The sequence below is a fragment of the Plecotus auritus genome (assembly GCF_963455305.1).
Source record: "Plecotus auritus genome assembly, chromosome: 2".
In the NCBI taxonomy this organism is placed as follows: domain Eukaryota; kingdom Metazoa; phylum Chordata; class Mammalia; order Chiroptera; family Vespertilionidae; genus Plecotus; species Plecotus auritus.
The window spans coordinates 52,058,540-52,078,104 of record NC_137771.1 but is presented as its reverse complement, the minus strand read 5'-3'; the positions used below and the strand labels follow the sequence as shown (position 1 = coordinate 52,078,104).

The window sequence follows — 19,565 nt, the reverse complement described above, 5'->3', positions numbered from 1 at the left end:
ATGAGATCAGGTCTCATGTTCTTTGGCTTCTAGGTCTCAGCCTCTTTTACTGGTCTGAAAGATCTTTAGTAATTTAAACATTTTTCTTTGCTTTTTGGCTTTTTAAAATATATTGGAATTATTGTTAGACCTATGGTTAAAAGTAAGAATAAATTTTACTGTTCTTCAGAATTCTTCCTTGGCCTTTTCCTAATTTGGCCTATGTGGACAAAACAAATCTGGTTCAATCTTTCACTGCCATTCTTTCTGTTTCTTTCGTTGTTGTTTTTTTTTAATTTTTAAATCCTCACCTGAGGATATTTTTCCATTGTTTTTTAGAGAGTGGAAGGGAGGGAGAGAGACAGAGAGAGAGAGAAACATCGATGTTAGAGAGACACATTGATTGGTTGACTCCCACAGGCTCCTGACCAGGGCTGGGAAAAGCCTGCAACCAAGGCACATGCCCTTGACCAGAATCAAATCCAGGATCCTTCAGTCTGCAGGCCAATGCTCCATCTACTGCGCCAAACCAGCTAGAACTTTCCCTTTTTTTAACCTTCTGTTTTTGTGTGTATTCTGCATAGGCTTGAAATAGTTTATAAGACTGCATATTGTAAAATAGAAAAAATAGTATTTTTACATAGCCTATCTAATAAAGAGGAATATGCTAATTGACTGTCACACCCTCACAAACATGCCAGCACCCACAGCCAATAAGGAGGGAATGTGCTAATTGACTGCCATGCCCTCAAAGATGGAAGCGCCCACAGCCACAAGATGGCGGCACCCTGTCCCCTCAGCCCCCCAGCCACCCAGGGCCAGCCCGAGGCACAGGCAAGTCTCGAATGGCGGCTGCCCAGCCACCCAGGGGTCGCCCGAGGCTCAGGTAACCAGGGCCGGCCGAGCCTTGTGCTGCCAGCAGTGGCAGCAGCAGAGGTGTGATGGGGGCGTCATCTTCCCCTGATTGCTGGGTCGCCTCCTGCCCCTGAGGACTCCCAGACTGTGAGAGAGGGCAGGCCGGGCTGAGGGACCCCCCCTTCCAGTGTATGAATTTTCATGCACTGGGCTTCTAGTATATCTGTATATGTATATGAAAAAATATGTCAGGACTAGGAGGAGAAATCACGTATTGATGTATATCTTTTTTAATCTCAACTTACACTTTTCCTCCTTATTTTGCTAGCCTTAATTCATTCAAGTCTAGTGTTTTCCCTTATTTCAGTAAACGTTAGCAGTTAACTGATTTTTGCTAGTCAACTTTAGACCATCATTCTAATAGATAAAAATATTTACTTAATTGTAAGCACAGTAATAAGTTATATTGAGGCTTAACAGTAACTATATAGTAGATTTTATTTTATTCTTATTTGACAAATGAAAAAAAAGAAACTTAAGTTTGGGAAAATTTTATAACTTGTCCAAGTTCATACACAGCTAATAAGTAGTAAAGCCGGGGTTTGCACTTTAATGCAGTGTTTACATTTGAATCTCTTAACTATTGAGAAAATACTAAGGAGGTCTTCAGGTTTTATTAGATTCAGAAGTTATTGTTAAAGATAGAATAGGATTCATTTCTGTATTTTTTTCTTTATTAGTATTATGTGAAAATACAACCTCTACTGAAAATTTGAACAGATATACAGTACCTGGAAACAGTTGTAGATACTTATGTTTTTAGAAAAGTGGTATCCAATGGGATTTTTGAGATCTGCTAACTTTGAGATCTTTTAGATCAGTATTACAACAGGACATTGCATTATCTGATTCAGATTGGTAAATCTTGGCTCAGTCAGGTAAATTCATACAGATAATTTAAAACTAGGAAAATTAGTGTGAATAATAATGGCCTTACTAAACTTATTTACTAACTACATCTCTCAATATATCTGTATAAAAGTCAGTGAAATAAAATTTTATTTATGAAATAAAATTTTTTAGTATGGTGAAATCTATTTTAAATTAAAAAAATTTTTAAATTTAAATTTTAGTTACTGCTCTTTTAAGGAAGCTTAAACAGCAATCCAGGGAAAGTGTTGAAGAAAAACGACCTCGATTATTAAAAGCCTTGAAAGAGGTAGGCAATTTTCTTTGCTGATTTTGTATTCAAAGAATAATTGTAAGTGTGATTTTAAGCATTTTTTAAAATACAGTCTAATTTCTCACTAATTATTAAAGGTCAAGAAATGGTAAAAATCCTGCTTAAGTTAAGCAATAATAACATAACAAAATACTCTGATTATGATGTAAAAATGTACTCTTATGGGAAGCACCATTCACTTTGAACTAGGAAAGTAAAGAATTATTGCGTTCTTAGATGAGAGCTCTAAGAAAAAAGAGCTGGGTCATAGTTAATGGCAATAATTTTTCTTTGTCCTTTGGATTAGAAGATTTCTAAGAGCTGCAGCCCCTGCTCCTAGCAGGAGCAGTTTGCATTTTCCTTATATAATTCTTTTTGTGTCCTCCTCTTGATGGTAAGAGCTGGGGGTGCTGGCACAGAATGAGAGGTTTATTTTCTGATATTTTCTTCTGGATTTTTGATGCCTAAAATAAATGTGGAAGAAAGATGATGATTATGTCTTTTCTTAGGTATGCCTTTTTTTTTTTTTTTTTTTTTTTTGAGCTCTGAAGATACAATTTTTTTCTTTAGAATATTTGATTATAATAGTTTCTTTAACAGTTATAGTCTTTGGGTGTTTAGTTTTTAATTTGTGAAATAAAATTTTGCTCTATAGTTCTCATATGGTAACATTATTTCAGATTTAATAAACCTTTGTGTTACTTTGCAGAGATAAAAGTTTCTATTGTAATGGGTTGTTTTTTTAGGCCATTATGAGGCTATATAAATAATCATTTTGGAAATCATTTTTTATAACTTCTAAAGTTATTAACTATTTTTACAATAGTACTTATTGTTATTTTAGTTATGCTGAGAAAAGGAATATTTATGCAAATTTAAATGTCTTTCAGTTTCAGATATTTTCCTATGTAATTAAAGTGTTATAAAATATATAGTGGTGCACATTTTCCTTTGTAGATAAATGTGTGCTGTTGTAATGTTTTATTTTAAATAATGGACATTATTTTCTTTTTCTCTAATCTAAACATTGAAATTTTCTATTTTTGTCTGTAGACCTTAAATGATAACAGATTTTTAAAAAGCAAAATGTTAAATAGATATAAGAGCTATTAACTAAGGTGCATTCAGTAATTATTCATATTTCATTTTCTAGCTAGGTGACTTTTATCTAGAACTTCACTGGGATTTTCAAAGCTGGGGTAAGAGTGTTATATTTTACTATATAAAATATGTACACATGCAGAATTGCAAATGTAAAAATAACTATTGTATATATTTGTTAACATAACAAATTTGATACTTGCCCCAGGATAACTAATACTTTCCATTATGTTGAATGGAAAAACTGAAGTGGTTGTTTGTAAAGCACTGAAGTGATATTTCATTATCTCAACCTGATTAGTAACTTTTATAATTTTTATTTTAAGATTAAAAATGTCTTACATTTTTAAACAATGAAATGCAGGTTTAAATATTAAATACTTTAAGGAATGTTCAGAGGAAGAGAGTACAATTATGAGATTATTAGATTACTGAATTAAAGGATGTTTGATATAGTACTTGGATCCCTGAATGTGCAGAATTTGGTTAACATTTGATTTTGGATATTTTATCAACTTTCAATCATTTTTGCCACTTTTCCTATATACTTTTTGGCTACTGTCTTTTTCCATTTTAAATATATTTTGATTGATTTCAGAGAAAAGGGAGAGGAAGAGAGACTGAAACATCAATGATGAGAGAGAATCATTGATTGGCTGCCTCCTTCACGCCCCCTACTGGGGATCAAACCCGCCATTCAGCTTGTACCCTTGACTGGAATTGGGACCCTTCAGACTGCAGGCCAATGCTCTATCCACTGAGCCAGACAGCTAGGGCTATAGCCACAGTCTTAACATACTGTTTGGTTGCACATTCTTTCTCTTATTTATGAAAGACCTTAATTCCAAGATATTTTGCAGTCATTTATTTTTACCTTAGTAAGTTTCTCTTTTCCCTTTGTTTAAATAGGAAGCTTGTTCCTAGTGACCTTTACTAACTAACCAACTGCCAAAACAACTAAATTTTGTTTAAAAATTTTAAACAAATGTAATGTATATATATGAGCTTACATTTTTTTGAAGCATCCGAATTAATTTTATGATATAAAGATATATGAATGCTCTATAATTGTAAAAATAATTGTAAAAAATCATAAAGTAATTATAGAAGTAAATCAGATAATGACAAATATGGAAATCACTGTAAACATTTCATACTAATGCTTTGAAATCTTTTTTTAATGTTTACAAATGTGTGAGTGTGGGCGCACAAATATATGCTTAGCATTCTTTTTTTTTTTAATATATTTTTACTAGAGGCCTGGTGCACGAAATTTGTGCATGGGGCGGGTGTCCCTCAGCCCAGCCTACACCCTCTCCAATTCAGGACTGCTGGCTCCCAACTGCTCACCTGCCTGCCTTCCTGATTGCCCCTAACCGCTTCTGCCTGCCAGCCTGATCACCCCCTAACCACTCCCCTGCCAGCCTGATTGATACCTAACTGCTCCCCTGCCAGCCTGTTTGCCCCTTACTGCCCTCCCCTGCAGGCCTGGTTCCCCCAACTGCTCTCCCCTGCAGGCCTGGGTCCCCCCCAACTGCCCTTTCCTGCAGGCCCGGTCACCCCCAACTTCCCTCATCTGCCAGCCTGGTCACCCCTAATTGCCCTCCCCTGCAGGCCATCTTGTGGCAGCCATCTTGTGTCCACATGGGGGCAGGATCTTTGACCACATAGGGGCAGCCATCTTTTGTGTTGGAGTGACAGTCAATTTGCATATTGCCCTTTTATTAGATAGGATAGAGGCCTGGTGCACGGGTGGGGCCAACTGGTTTGCTCTGAAGAGTGTACTGGATCAGTGTGGGTGTTCCCTTGGGGCGTGGGGCGGCCTGGGCGAGGGGCCTGTGGTGGTTGCAGGCCAGCCACGCCCCCCAGCGACCCAAGGGGAGGCCCTAGTATCTGGGATTTATTTATCTTCTATAATTGAAACTTTGTAGCCTTGAGTGGAGGCCTGGGCCCACCAGGGTGTGCGGAAAGCTTGTTTTCCTTCATTGCCTGGGAAACCCAAGCCTCCTGCTCGCTCTGTGGCCACAGCCATCTTGGTTGGGATTAATTTGCATACTTGCTCCTGATTGGCTGGTGGGTGTGGCTGGTGGGTGCAACGGAGTGATGGTTAATTTGCATATCACTCTTTTATTAGATAGGATTGATTTCAGAGAGGAAGGGAGAGGGGGAGAGAGATAGAAATATCATTGATGAGAAAGAATTATTGATTGGTGGCCTCCTGCACATCCCCCACTGGGTATGCAGCTCACAACCTGGGCATGTACCCTGACCCAAATGGAACCGTGACCTCCTGGTTCATAAGTCAACACAAAACCACTGAGCCACACCAGCTGGGCCTGAGCATTCTTTTTTTAATGGGAATCATACTATTGTATGGTTATGCAATTTGTCATTCTTATTTAATATATCACAGGCATCCTACCATATTAGTTCATGAGGAAGTACTTCATTTATTTTAACAGCTGCATAATACTTTACAGCATGGATGATTAAGGTTTTTCTAATGTTTTAAATCTCTAAATGTAAAGTTTTAATTCCTAAATAAAATTAGTTCTTTTCAAAATTGTTACAACTCTACCTGATCGGGCTAGTTTTGGCTTCATCAAAATCACACATGATTTTTTTATTCTGATAGGCCTATCTTTCCTTTATGCTTTATATATCATTCAGAAGCCCTGGTGTACTAGACCGTTGAGAGGAAAAGAGGTTTGTAGTGGCTTTGAATAATAAAAGAGCTCCAAGTCAAATTGGTCTAAAGTCAAAATACATTTTTTTTCACTGTTTTTTATCATTTTATTGAGACCCTATCTTCCTTGGTGATCTTAAACTAAGAGTGTCCCTTGAGTATAATGTTCTTTAACTGATTCTCTTAGTAATATTAGTGGTTTAAATTCTAAAATAGTCCATTTATCTTGCTGAGCAAAATGTTTTAAAATATTTTGAAAGTGACAGTTCAATTATATGAAGAAATAGAAATGGATGTAATCACTCCTTAAAGTGTACATACATCTATAGTTACAAACACATTATAAATGTTACATAATCAAATTCATGATGCAACCCCTGAGGTACTTGTTGAAATTATCGTTTTTTTTGAGAACTTGACTTTGACACAAAAAAGTCAGCACATCTGTTCATTGCTGATAAAGGATTTTTCTGATTTTGTGTCAAACCTAGCTCCTGATGGTTAGATGTCATATGTAATTCTAAAAACTAAAACTCATTGGCTAGCTGTAACCGGTTTGGCTCAGTGGATAGAGCGTCGGCCTGCGGACTGAAGGGTCCCGGGTTCGATTCCAGTCAAGGGCATGTACCTTGGTTGCAGGCACATCCCCAGTGGGAGGTGTGCAGGAGGCAGCTGATCGATGTTTCTCTCCCACCCATGTTTCTAACTCTATCATTCTCCCTTCCTCTCTGTAAAAAATCAATAAAATATATTAAAAAAAATAAAATAAAATAAAACTCATTGGCTAGATTTAGCTTATACACGTTGGATTTAAAAACACTGGATAATTTTTATTATTAGATTCAGTTATCAAATTTTATTCTAGAGTTTAGGCATGTTTCTTCTCCTTGTCAAAACCCTAAAAAAAAAAAAAAAAAAAAAAGGCAACCCAACCCAGAAGTAAGGGGGAATCTAAGAAATATTGAGATCCCAGGATTAAGTTTAATTTAGAGGAAGTGGAGCATGCAAACTCTACTGTTTCCTATGCTGTCATATTCAGTGTTTGGCTGAAAATAGCTTCAGACTTGGTTAAAGTGGGGATAATAATTGCCCCATCTTTTGCAAATTTTTGTTTTGTTGTGATTGAAATGTAATCATGTTTTTGAAGGAAGCCTTGTATATATTGTAAAATGTTAACTAATTTACAGTATCATAATCACTACTTCAAAATTAGGATTATGCATATAACATGTTTCAACAGAAAAACTGATAATTTAAGAAGTTTCTTTATCTTATTATCTACAGAATATCCATTCTACCCTATATATTTGGGGTTGTTATTTGCATATTATGAATGAAAAACATTAGGCTTAGACATGCTAATTAAAATCAGGAAGTAAGTGATAGCAAAACCAAAATTTAAATTTAGAGACTCTTTTTCAGTTCAGTGAATTATGCTACCTTTGGAATGGCATGTTAGACTCTCAGATTATACTGAGCTAACTTAAAATATAGAGTTTAATTGTTCAGTTTACACGGGAAAGGAAAAAGTCATCACAGAATTGGGAAAATATAAATTGCTCTATTTTTAGAATTCATTTCATAGGAGAAATCTTTTTTGTTGATATTATTCCATCTTTCCTTTTGTTTTGTAGCTTTTTTTGCCACTCTCCCAAATCCCCAAGCTTTTTTTATATCCTGATTTTTTATTTTACATAAACATATTTAACATCTTTAAATGCTCTTCAGATACATTATTTTCAATCACTACAAGTATATCCTATCATTCTTCTTGTTTTATATTTAAGTGATTTTCTTATTTTCTGCGTTAGATTATTTTCTTGAGATTTATTTATGAAATAATACTTGAAATTGTGCTTATGAAAAATTACTTCTAAGCATTTTATTTTCTCTTTGTATTCATTTCTGCCTCTTTTGCTTTTTCTAAATTTTGTTTTTGTAGGTTTCCATACTATTTCCAAATATGTAGTAGATTAGGTTAAATTAATTTTGAATGCTATCTTCTGATCATTTTGTTCATGCTACATCAAATATTTGACAGGAAAACTGGATCTCAATGAGCATGAAAGAAGAGCTTTGGCTGTTTACATAAATTTATGCTACTATTGCTTTTCTCAACTTCTGTTGTTTCATATAAGGGATTTTTTTTTATCAGAAAATGATTTCTTATATACTTTGACTAGGGTAACTGTTAGTTGGTAGTATTTTCTCTTTGAGCAGTAAACTTTTCTTATTTTTGTATAGTAAAATGTCTAGAAAACAGTCTTCATTGCTGGAAATCATTTTAGATTCAGTAACCGCTCACGATTTTAAAAAGACATTGATATATTAAGTGTACCTTTAGTGTTTAGAAAATATTGATACTTCTGAAAAAGCTAACTAAAAATCTAGTCTTTAATTTTCTCTGAAGTTTTTGTTTCTTTCTAACACAGGTTGACTTAGCACCCATTTTAAACACTGAATTTAAAAAAATATACCTGTAGCCCGGCTGGTGTGGCTCAGTGGTTCAGTGTCGACCCAGGAACCAAGAGGTCAGGGTTCGATTCCCATTCAGGGCACATGCCTGGGTTGTGGGCTCGATCCCTAGTAGGGGTTGTGCAAGAGGCAGCCAATCAATGATGTTTTTCATCCATGTTTCTAGCTCTGTCCCTCTCCCTCTCTCTCTCTCTCTCTCAAATATATATATATACATATATGTGTAAGATATCTATCTGTCTGTCTATATATATATACATGCACACACACTCACATACACATCTGATATGATCTTACTTTCAGGAATTTTTACCTTCACATTTTTTTCTTTATTGGTATGTGGTAGTTTATTATAACCTATTACACAGATTTATTCATCCATACAATAACTCCTATTTCCCCAAAGTATGGCAGATAATAACTAATAAAAAGCTATCAAAAGCCCTAGCTGGTTTGTCTCGGTTGTTAGAGCGTCAGCCTGCGGACTGAAGGGTCCCAGGTTCGATTCCGGTCAAGGGCGTGTACCTTGGTTGTGGGCACATCCCCAGTGGGAGGTGTGCAGGAGGCAGCTGATTGATGATTCTCTCTCATTGATGTTTCTAACTCTATATCCCTCTCCCTTCCTCTCTGTAAAAAAGCAATAAAATATATTTTTTAAAAAAGCTATCAAAAAATAGCTGTGATATGAATGTGAGCAACGTGGAATATAGACATCTATAAATAAACAGTATGATTCCATTTTATAGATTTTGAAACTGAGGTTCTGTGTGCTTAAGTAACCAAGGTCACATATAGGATTCAAACTCAAATTCAATTATTTAGCTTTAAAAATGACTTTTTCTGTAATACACATTACTTTCTAGTATCTATCTATCTATCTATCTATCTATCTATCTATCTATCATCTATCTACTAGAAGCCACGTGCATGAAAATTCGTGCACTCGGAGGGGGGTCCCTCAGCCCGGCCTGTGCCCTCTCGCAGTCTGGGAGCCCTCAGGGGATAGCCAACTGGCAGGGAGTGGGCCTAAGCTGCAGTCTGGCCTCCCTCTGTGGGAGGTGACCGGCAGGCAATCGGGACGGTACAGGTGGCCAGTGGCTGGCCCCGCCCCCCATTGCACCACTGCTGCCAGTGGCCGCCCTCTGCGGGAAGCGACCCCAGGGATGGTGAGTGTCCGGCTCCGCCCCGAATCGCCCCGTCACTGCTGCCGCCACCTCCACCCCCACCCCATTGCCATCCCCTCCCTCTGCCCACTGGCATGCACCTTGGCTGGCCTGGAGACACCTGCTCGCCAGTCCTGCCCCCCGCCCACCAGTCGTTCCACCGTTCAGTCGATTTGCATATTACGCTTTTATTATATAGGATTGATTTATTTATTTTAAAATATATTTTTATTGATTTCAGAGAGGATGGGAGAGGGAGAGAGATAGAAACATCAGTGATGAAAGTGAATCATTGATTGGCTGCCTCCTGCATGCATCCCACTGGGCATGTGCCCTGACAGAGCGTCAAACTGTGACCTTCTGGTTTATAGGTCAATGTTCAACCACTGAGCCACACCAGCCAGGCTATTTTCTACTATTTAATCACATTATATTTAAAGGATCAGATAGGATTCAGGTCCATCCACTTACCCATTCAGGAGGGTTTAGTTACCAAGGGCATAGTTTTCTCATCTTTAATAATATCCTACAATATGTACCCATGAGGAACATTTTATCAACTCTGCTACTGGTGGTGGTGGGGAATGTGGTGAACTATACAGCAAATACAATTAAATAATAGATACTTGAATTTGCTCAAAATTGCTTTACATATTATTTTAAGTGGGAAAATACTATTTTAAAAGAAATTATTATAATTCTGATTAAATCCTAAAATGTTCACATTATTCTTCTAGTTAATTTTTACCTCTTCTTTTTAAAAAATACAGTGCCTTTACTTTCCCGAATTCTGCCTTCTGATGCATGTAAAATATACAAACAAGGTATCAATATCAGGTAAGGTGATTTGATTTTTTTCCCTGAATAATAGAAAATTGAGATTTAGAGGAAGTTTTCCCCCGCCCCTGTAGTAATAGCTTACATTAGGATGTAGTATTTTATAACTTAAACATGCTGTAATAAAGTCACAACATTTTATCTCATTTGAGACATACTATATACAGATAACCAAAGGTATCAACTCTTGACTAAAACAAAGGTATTATTCTTATTCAACTACAGAATATCTAGAAGGCAAACAGTGAAGAACATGATGTAATACTAAGAAGATTTAAGATGGTCATCTCCTTGATCCTGGCTTTTTAAGGAATAAGGGACACATAAGTAGAAGACCTAAATCTTGTCCTTCTTTCCCTACTCTTATACCCTTCTGTTCCCAATGTACCCATCCATGAATCCATTCATCTGTTCAATCATTTATCTATTCTAGTGAACTCTTTAAGACTAAATTTAATATTCCTCTGTTTTCTTTTAAAACTTAAGATTGATGATTGGATTATGTGGAAAATATTTATTTTACTCATTTCAGAATTTCACTTTTATCATTCCTTATGTCTTTAGCTTTATATTAATGTAGGTATATTTGTAAATTAAATATATGAAAGTCATATAATGCTAGTGAATATGCCAACTTATATATATAAGTATATCAGTATATTTATAAATTACATATACATATATATAATATTAAATATATATCTTTATACATATCCAGAATATTAATTTGGATATGTAAGGGGTTAGAACTGGAAATGTCTTAAAATATTATTTCATGTAAACTGTTTGTTATATAGATGAGAAAGTGAAGTGATTTTTATAGGAGCACTTTGCAAATTAGTAGGTGAGCCAGGACCTCCAACTTCCTGTCAGTTCCTACCATGTCACAAGGCAGAAATTTTAAAAAACAAACTGTATAAAATTCATTATGTAATATGTTGAATTCTAGTGGAAGAGATAATCTTTAGTTGGAAGTAAGTTCTAGGGTAATTATTCTCAAGCAGTAGAATTAGATTAAAGTAGAAGTTTCTGGATTTTTGTTTTTTAAAAAATAACCTCTTCAGAAGTTTCTAATTATGAAAGTGCTCATGCACATTAAGTTCATGGTAATTATAGAAACCTTGGAAATTACAGAAAAATATACAAGAGAAACTAGGAAAGAATTTGATAATGATGTAGGTTTAATTCAGCAGCCCATTGTTAATAGTATATTGTGGATTCAAAAAAAATGATTCATCAATTTAAAAATGTTTAATATAGGCACTTGCCAAAGGTGGTAGATAATTTGGGAGAATAGTATTTTCTTCCATGTGCTATACTTAAAAAAAAAAAAAAGGTTACTTTTAGTTTTGTTTGATTTTTAGAAATAGCAAAAAAAAAGGAGGAACTTTTTCTTTCAAAAAATTATATCACATATATGACTTTTGGCAGTAAATTTTATTATTAATATTATATAATAAATATAGATAATAAAACCACAAAATGGTTAAAATGGAGACATGAGAATAGGAGCCTGAGGGAGAATCATTGTTATAGAAATGTAGGTTAGGAGGAAGCTACTTTAATGTAGTAAGACCCTCAGACGTAGGGCTTACCAGCAGCTGAGGATGAAGGAAAAATGTGATAGGTTCTAAAGTTCTCATTTCTAAACAAAGTTTACCACATTAATGGAAAGGCTGGATTTTAGGAAGTTTGGCAAAGTTTTTTTGCATATATGACAAGAATTGACTTCTAAAAATTACGTTAACATTAAATAAAAACTTTCAAATTTAAATGTCAAAAGACTATTAGTTTTTTAAAACATCACTTCAAATGAAGCTGAATTTTAACTATATCAAAGAAATATTTAAAGTTTACTCATACCTCATAACAGGCATTTGATCATGTAAAATATCTTTTTTGGTGTCAAGGAGAGATGAAATACTTTGGTAGAAATAGGAAAGTGTAAGCAGCTTTATTGTGAATACTAAAACATTTTCACTATTAATTTTAATAATTTGAGGTGATCTGTACCCACTGATTGAAATGATCATTGCAAACTTTGCCCTATTTCAGGCTTTTCCTGTCTTGAGAGAAGGCTCTATTTCCTTTTTCAGTGCTATTTGGCATTTTTCAAGTTTTTATCTCAGAAAGTATTTTCTGTTTAAATCTTTGCATTTATATAAAGAATTTTTTGTTCTTCATAGCCATTACATGTCAAAAATTAATATTTGGGTTCATAGGCTTAAAGCACAGGAATAGTTAATACATTAAAATATCATGATAAATTTTATCATTATGAGGCATGTGTGATATTTACTAGGCAATATAATATGTCAGGGATATTGCAGAAGATGTATTAGATAGTCTTATTTCAATTGCAAATTATAAAAGTACAGATGAAATAAAAATTGACTGTTACTGATCTTAGGTGTGACTATATCTAGGAGCTTAAATATCACCATGTAAATCTGTCTCTGCCTCTCTTTGTATCTCTTTTCTCACTATTTTCACCCTTACCCCTTGCAACTCACTACCACACTCATCCAGGATGGGCAAGAATGGAATGGAGACAGAGACTGTTCTGGCCACCCACCCTTTTTAAAAGGTTATTTTATGTCGGGGATAGAGTTTCCTGGTAGCTGAAGCTTAGAGTCCAAATAGGGCACTTATATAAATTGATCTGTTTCTTTTTTATACTATCAGTAGTCCACACCTTATAAAGGGAAGATTTAGCCCCTTTAACTAGCATTATTTTCTTTTATGCCATATGTACAAGCAACAACACGACATGTTTAGCAGTACAAACACTAGTAGTGCAATAGCAGGCCACTGGCAGCAGACCAGAAGCCAGAATTCAGTTATAAAGCAGCAGACAGGGTTCATCCCTACAGGAGTTGGTGACTTGCTTTTTTTAGTGCTTCTTGATTTCATTCTGAGGGAATATATATATTTTATATGGCTCAGAGAAGAGCTCCTTGCACATAGGGTAATCAAACTTTCCTATTTGGTCTGGTTCATCCCTGTTATCTGGTAAAATTATTAATAGGACCACTTTCACATTTTTTTAAAATATATATTTTATTGATTTTTTACAGAGAGGAAGGGAGAGAGAGAGTTAGAAACATCGATGAGAGAGAAACATCGATCAGCTGCCTCCTGCACACCTCCTACTGGGGATGTGCCCGCAACCAGGGTACATGCCCTTGACTGGAATCGAACCTGAGACCTTTCAGTTCGCACGCCGACGCTCTATCCACTAAGCCAAACCAGTTAGGGCCACTTTCACATTTTTTTAAAAAAGTTTTTTATTGATTTGAGAGGGAGAGGGAGAGGGAGAGAAACATTGATCTGCTGCCTCCTGCACACCCCCTACTGGGAATTGAGCCCACAACCTGGGCATGTGCTCTGACCGGGAATCAATCCAGTGACCTCTTGTTGCAAGGACAACACCCAACCAACTGAGTCACACCAGCCAGGGCTCACTTTTACTTTTAAAAATAACCCTAGTTATTCTTTTGATGCAGTATGTGAGATGTTTCATTTCTCAGCCTTTTTGTGTAGGGAAACCAAGAATGCCCATTCACTTTGCCTTGTCCAGGGTGAAAACTGAAAAGCCTACAAAGTAATGAATTCTTATAATTGCATTAGAACTCAGTAGCCAGAGTGGATCTTTCACAGAGACTTAAAGGTGTTTCCTTGGGCATGATCACCATCATATAACAAATGTGTCAACCCATTTCTTAGATTAAGGACTATGTTTTGAGCAGCTAGTCAGAGAGGTCCTGATGTGATCTACAAAGTCTTCAAAGATTGAAGGACTTTAGGGTACTTGGGAACTTTTCCATTCCAGTACTCTCCCTAATTTCAGCAAGTAGTGATTTGTGAAATTTGAGACCAACTCATTGGGGTAGACTGTGTCAGGTCTTGGTTACCAAAGACCACAATAAATACACTGAAGTGAATCTATGAGCTTTTGACATAGGAATGATCCATAAGATTTTCAGGCTGTGGAGATGTTGGAAAAGAGAATGCTAATTGAATCTGGGAAGTCAAACAGAAAGGCTAAAAGATTTTGGAATAAGTTAAGTGGGTTACCAAGTGGAAGGATGAAGCAAGTTTTGGTATCTGATAGTTAGGGATAAGGCATAGATGTAGAGCAAAAGGCCAAGAATGTGGTACATCCATTGCTTTTACAACCCTCTTAATTGCTCTGCTGAGTCAGTAACATGGTCTTAAAGGAATCAGAATGTTAGGTCTGCTTTCTTTTTCTGTCCTGAAGTTGTTATTTTATTTTTTTAATATATTTTATTGATATTTTACAGAGAGGAAGGGAGAGGGATAGAGAGTTAGAAACATCGATGAGAGAGAAACATCGATCAGCTGCCTCCTGCACACCTCCCACTAGGGATGTGCCCGCAACCAAGGTACATGCCCTTGACCGGAATCGAACCCGGGACCCTTCAGTCCGCAGGCCGACGCTCTATCCACTGAGCCAAACCGGTTTCGGCCTGAAGTTGTTATTTTTATGGAGTTGTTACAGTAAGGGAAATGGTAGGGAACAAAGGCACAATACTTCAGCAATGGGGAAACAATCTTTATTAGAGTATATATTCAGAAAAATGAAATACAAGTAAAATGGAATATATTTAAATATTCTTTTGGTGTGTTCTATTTAAATAAGATATTTTAAATTTAGTTTTTTTCTCTCTAAATTTGACTTTGAAATATGGTATTAGCATCTTGGTTTGAGTTTAGAAGGAACAAAGTTTGGTTTAATTATTATGGAGTGTTATTGAAATTTATTTGTCAGAATTTCTCATCTACATATCTTTCACAGGCTTGACACTACTCTTATAGACTTTACTGACATGAAGTGCCAACGAGGGGATTTAAGCTTCATTTTCAATGGGGATGCAGCACCCTCTGAATCTTTTGTAGTATTAGACAATGAACAAAAAGTTTATCAGCGAATACACCATGAGGTGAGCATTCCTCTAAGTGGTTTTTAAAAAATGACTTTGTATGGAACCAAGTGTCAGAGTAATTGTTTCAAAGGGCTTAAGGTATAATTGGGATTGATCCTAAAGCTTTTATTTTCTTACTACTAGTTTTTTAGTTTTATTTTATTTTATATATTATCATCTGGTTTTCATCTTGACCAAGCCAGTGAGTCTGTTTGCTCATAATTCATTGATGATCTGCTAGTTAGGTGAACTCCATTTTCTCTTAGTTCTCATTTGTTGAACCAGTGCTGCCCCTTTCACCATTTATTATCTTACAACCTTAGCTTCTTTTAAAATGTTACTGACCATCCCTATCTCTTTATCTGTACTTTGATTCTCTCTCTGTACTCTTATTTTTCCTCACTCTTTAACTGCCTTTCTTTTATCTTTTTCTTCTTAAAGTACAAAATTATCTTCCTTTCATCACATCAGAAATCCATGTTGGTATTGCCTACCCAACCATCATTGAAAACTATATGCACCATTATCCTCATCCTTTATTCCCTGAATGCCCCTTTCCCTGCTTTTAGAGATGCCGGAAAGACAAAGCTTTTCTAGTATCTTTATCATTGATAGTACTACAAAACTTTCTTAGTCAACAATTTGTTTCGTCACTTTTTAAATTTTGTTGTTATTTTTCACCACTTCATTTCCGCATATTGTCATTCACCACATCTTATGGTTCCTTCCTCAACATCTCTTAGATTAGAACTTTATACCACCATATCTATTGATGAGACCTTAGTTACCTTGTACGTGTACTATTGAAAAGTAGTGTCTTAATTGGCACTGAGCAATGAAGATTTAGATTGGAAGAGGAGAAGGTATTCCTTGTGGAGCACAGGGTGAGTAAAGTCAGGGAAGTGGGAATAAGAATGGTCTTTTGGGGAAACAGAAAAGAGATCTGAGTAGAGTGAAGTTTTCTCTTATTAAGTATGCGATGGTTTATGGCAGGTCTTAAAAGCCAGAAAGATAACTTAGGATTTGCTGTAGTTAGTAACAGAGTCATAGATTCTTAAATTATTGATATGATCTAAAAGTAATTTAAGTGAATTTATCTTATGTATTTCTTTCATTTTCCCTCCCTTCCTTTCTTAAACATTTTCAAGGACCTACTAAATGCTAGACACTTCTAGGTGCTATGGATAGTGGATCTTTATTAATAGTGTATACCTATTACTAGTATATATAGTATTAAGCATTAATTGCTAGCATATTGGAACTATTATTTAAGTACTTTAATTAAAAAGTATTTATCATTAAATTCTTAACCTATCAAAGTAAATACTTTTATTATCTTCATTTTACACATGAGAAAATTGAGGCTTACAGATATTAAATGACATCTTCAATATCACATAGCTGATATGCAGGATGGATTGGAAAAGGAAGAGATTGGAGGCAGGGAAGTTATGGTTATATAGTTGAGAGGTGATGAGGTTCTTAACTAGGATGGTGTAGTGAATAATTAAGAAAGAAATTATAACTTACATTTTCAAGAATGAAATAAATAGGACTTGCTAATAGATTGAGTGAATTAAGAATTAGAAAGATTTAAGGGTGAGTATAGTGATTCTGTCTTGAGGAGTGGAATGATGGTTTCCACTGATAAAATTGGGTTATTTGGAAAAGGAAATACGTTTGGGATTTTGGATAATGCTCATTTTGAGTCCATTGCTAAAACCAGCACACTTGTTTCAACTTTCTCTTTATTAGACTTCTCTGAAGTATTTGCTATTATTGATAACTCAGTTCTTAAAATTTTCATTTCCTTATGAATTGACCTTAGTCTGTTGTTCTTTTCTCTTCTCTCCATCTTATTCTCCTTTCCCTGTTCCCTACTCACCTCTTTAATCTTGATTTGCCTCTGATGTGGTTCTCATTTTTACAAACTGGCACAATAATCTCTTTTATTCTCACAAAGTATATATTTGTATCCCAGATAAATCTTCTGAGTGGAGACCTATCTACTCAAATGGGATATCATGTATGTCTCTAAGATAACTTCAAAATTTAGTTTGTCTAAAGCTAAACTCATTATTTTCCTTCCAAACATGCCTCCCCCCCCCCCCCCCCCTATTTTCCTTCTTTTGGTGAATGACATCATTTTCTATTGATCCAGGTAACTGGGAGTTATTTTTGACATCTTAATACTCCATGTTTTCTAATTAGAGATTATGTGTAGTCATTTCTGTCTCCCTGTGTCTAATAAATATCCCTTTTTTATTCATAGTGTTAATGCCTTAATTTAGATATTCATTATCTTTCAACTGGACTATCACAAGTCTTACAAATGATCTTCCTGGCCCCCTTCTGTTCTGCTTCTAAATTATCTCACATATTGGAGATAGATTGAACATTGAAAACAAATTTATGAAACCTGCCTTCTTTAAAGACATTTTAAAGTTTCCTGTTCCTAAAGGGTGAAATCCACATTCCTTAGCATGACATGGTTCCTTCTGTGACCTGGCTTTTCCAGCCTTTTTCTTACTTTGCTGTCTTAGACACAGTAGTACTTATCTCTTTGCAATTTTTCAGACATACCAGGCTATTTAAGCATTCATTTTATTGTTCACATTGTTTCCACTTCCTGGAATGTCCTTCTTTTTGCTACCTCATACCTAAGGGGCACTGCTTAGTGTCACTTCCTCCCCTGCCAGGTGACCATTGTTTTCTTTATGCTTTCATTGAATATGGTATCAAAGACCCTCTTCTGCTATTTGTTTATGTGGCTTTTTTCCTTTGTGGGGTTAAGCTTCTCAAGGTTATAGGGTTCATTTAGTTGTAGTCTCTGGTACCTAATACATCATCAGTACATTCTAGGCCAGAGTTTGGGAACCTTTCTGTAAAGGTACAGATAATACATATTTTAGATATTTAGATATTTGCATGCCATATAGTCTCTGTCACAACTACTCAGCTCTGCTGTGATTAGCATAAAAGCAGCCAGAGATATTACGTACATGAATGATTATAGATATATTCCCATAAAACTTTATGAAAAACGTAGTGGATTGGATTTGGCCTGCTGGCCATAGTTTGCTGACCTTTCTTATAGATTCAGATATTTAATAAATAATTTGACCTATTGAATATTAAATGAGAATAGCATAGCTAACTAGGCAGAGGTAAGTAGAAATATGGTACTGAAAGAGAAACCAAAGATTAAGGCTAGTAGTGTAAACATTAGCTGATATTATAGTATTGATGAAGTCACCAAAGGACTGGTATTTAAGGTATGTATATGTGTGTATTTTATGCCTAAAAATTACAGATAAGCTGGGTTTTGAGCAGTAATCCTTAAGAAGGAAATACTTGCTTATTCTAATGTGCATATATAAGTAATAACTGTTCAATACATCTTTGTTGAATGATTGTAACTAATAGGGTTTTTTTTTTTTTTTTTTACTAATAGGGTTTTTTCAATGATATGGTGATGATCAGTCTATGATTTATGGAAGAGTTCTGTTCTAAAAGTTTCTTTAAAAATAGGGTGTTGAAACGCAAGGCAAATTTCTTCACAGTCTTATATGTACTATTGTTCTCAAGCTAATACACAGAATCCTAATTGATTGTAATATATCTGAAAGATAATGTCTGACAGTTCTGTATAACCTATGTCAGCCCAAAATTTTCTTTAGAAAATTGTGTTCTGAATTAGTTTGGGTTACCAGAAATACATTTGTACCGCAGCATTAATGTCAAGAGTTTCCATTCCTCACTTGTAAGGGTGAAGGAAATGGTACTATCCCAGTCCCAAGGTATTGCTGTTTTTTCTATAGACGATAGATTAAGAAGTGGACTTTATCTGGGTGAAAAGTTCTATGGTGAAAAATAGAAAATGGGCCTCTTGGTAATCTATAATAATAAAAGCGTAATACGCTAATTAGACTGGACAGCCGAATGATCTTCTGGACATCCTTCCGGATGACCTTCTGGACAAAGCTGGGGCTGCGAGGGCTGAGGCAAGCCACCGTGGCTGCAAGGGCCAAGCCCTTTGCATGAATTTCGTGCATCGGGCCTCTAGTATAAAAATAAGGAGGTGTGGGAAATCAAGCTTCTAGCCATTGTAAACTTTGTGCACAGTTCTCATTCTCCAGTGAGCTCTCTAGGTTCTGCCTTTTATTCTCCTTTTTTTTTTTTTTCCTACTTAAGTCTCTTTGGTCCGAAGTATCAGTGACTCTCTCTTGGCCTGTAAAGATAGAATCTCATCTTATACCTGCTCACTTACACTTCTGTACCTGATTTCTTAATTTTCTGTT

General features: G+C 35.5%; 1 protein-coding gene across 3 annotated transcripts in view; it reads left to right on the top strand.

The window, feature by feature from the left end:
* Window positions 1-19,565, top strand: part of ANKRD13C (ankyrin repeat domain 13C) — a 67,601-nt gene that overhangs the window by 25,067 nt on the left and 22,969 nt on the right. Inside the window, exons 4-7 of one of the 3 annotated variants that reach the window (XM_080658312.1) lie at window positions 1,968-2,053; window positions 3,210-3,255; window positions 10,252-10,318; window positions 15,138-15,282. In XM_080658312.1, coding sequence (XP_080514438.1) covers window positions 1,968-2,053; window positions 3,210-3,255; window positions 10,252-10,318; window positions 15,138-15,282 — 344 coding nt within the window. Of the gene's footprint in view, window positions 1-1,967; window positions 2,054-3,209; window positions 3,256-10,251; window positions 10,319-11,835; window positions 12,906-15,137; window positions 15,283-19,565 lie in introns of those variants that run through there. The other 2 variants (XM_080658313.1, XM_080658314.1) reach the window with 2 other exon arrangements.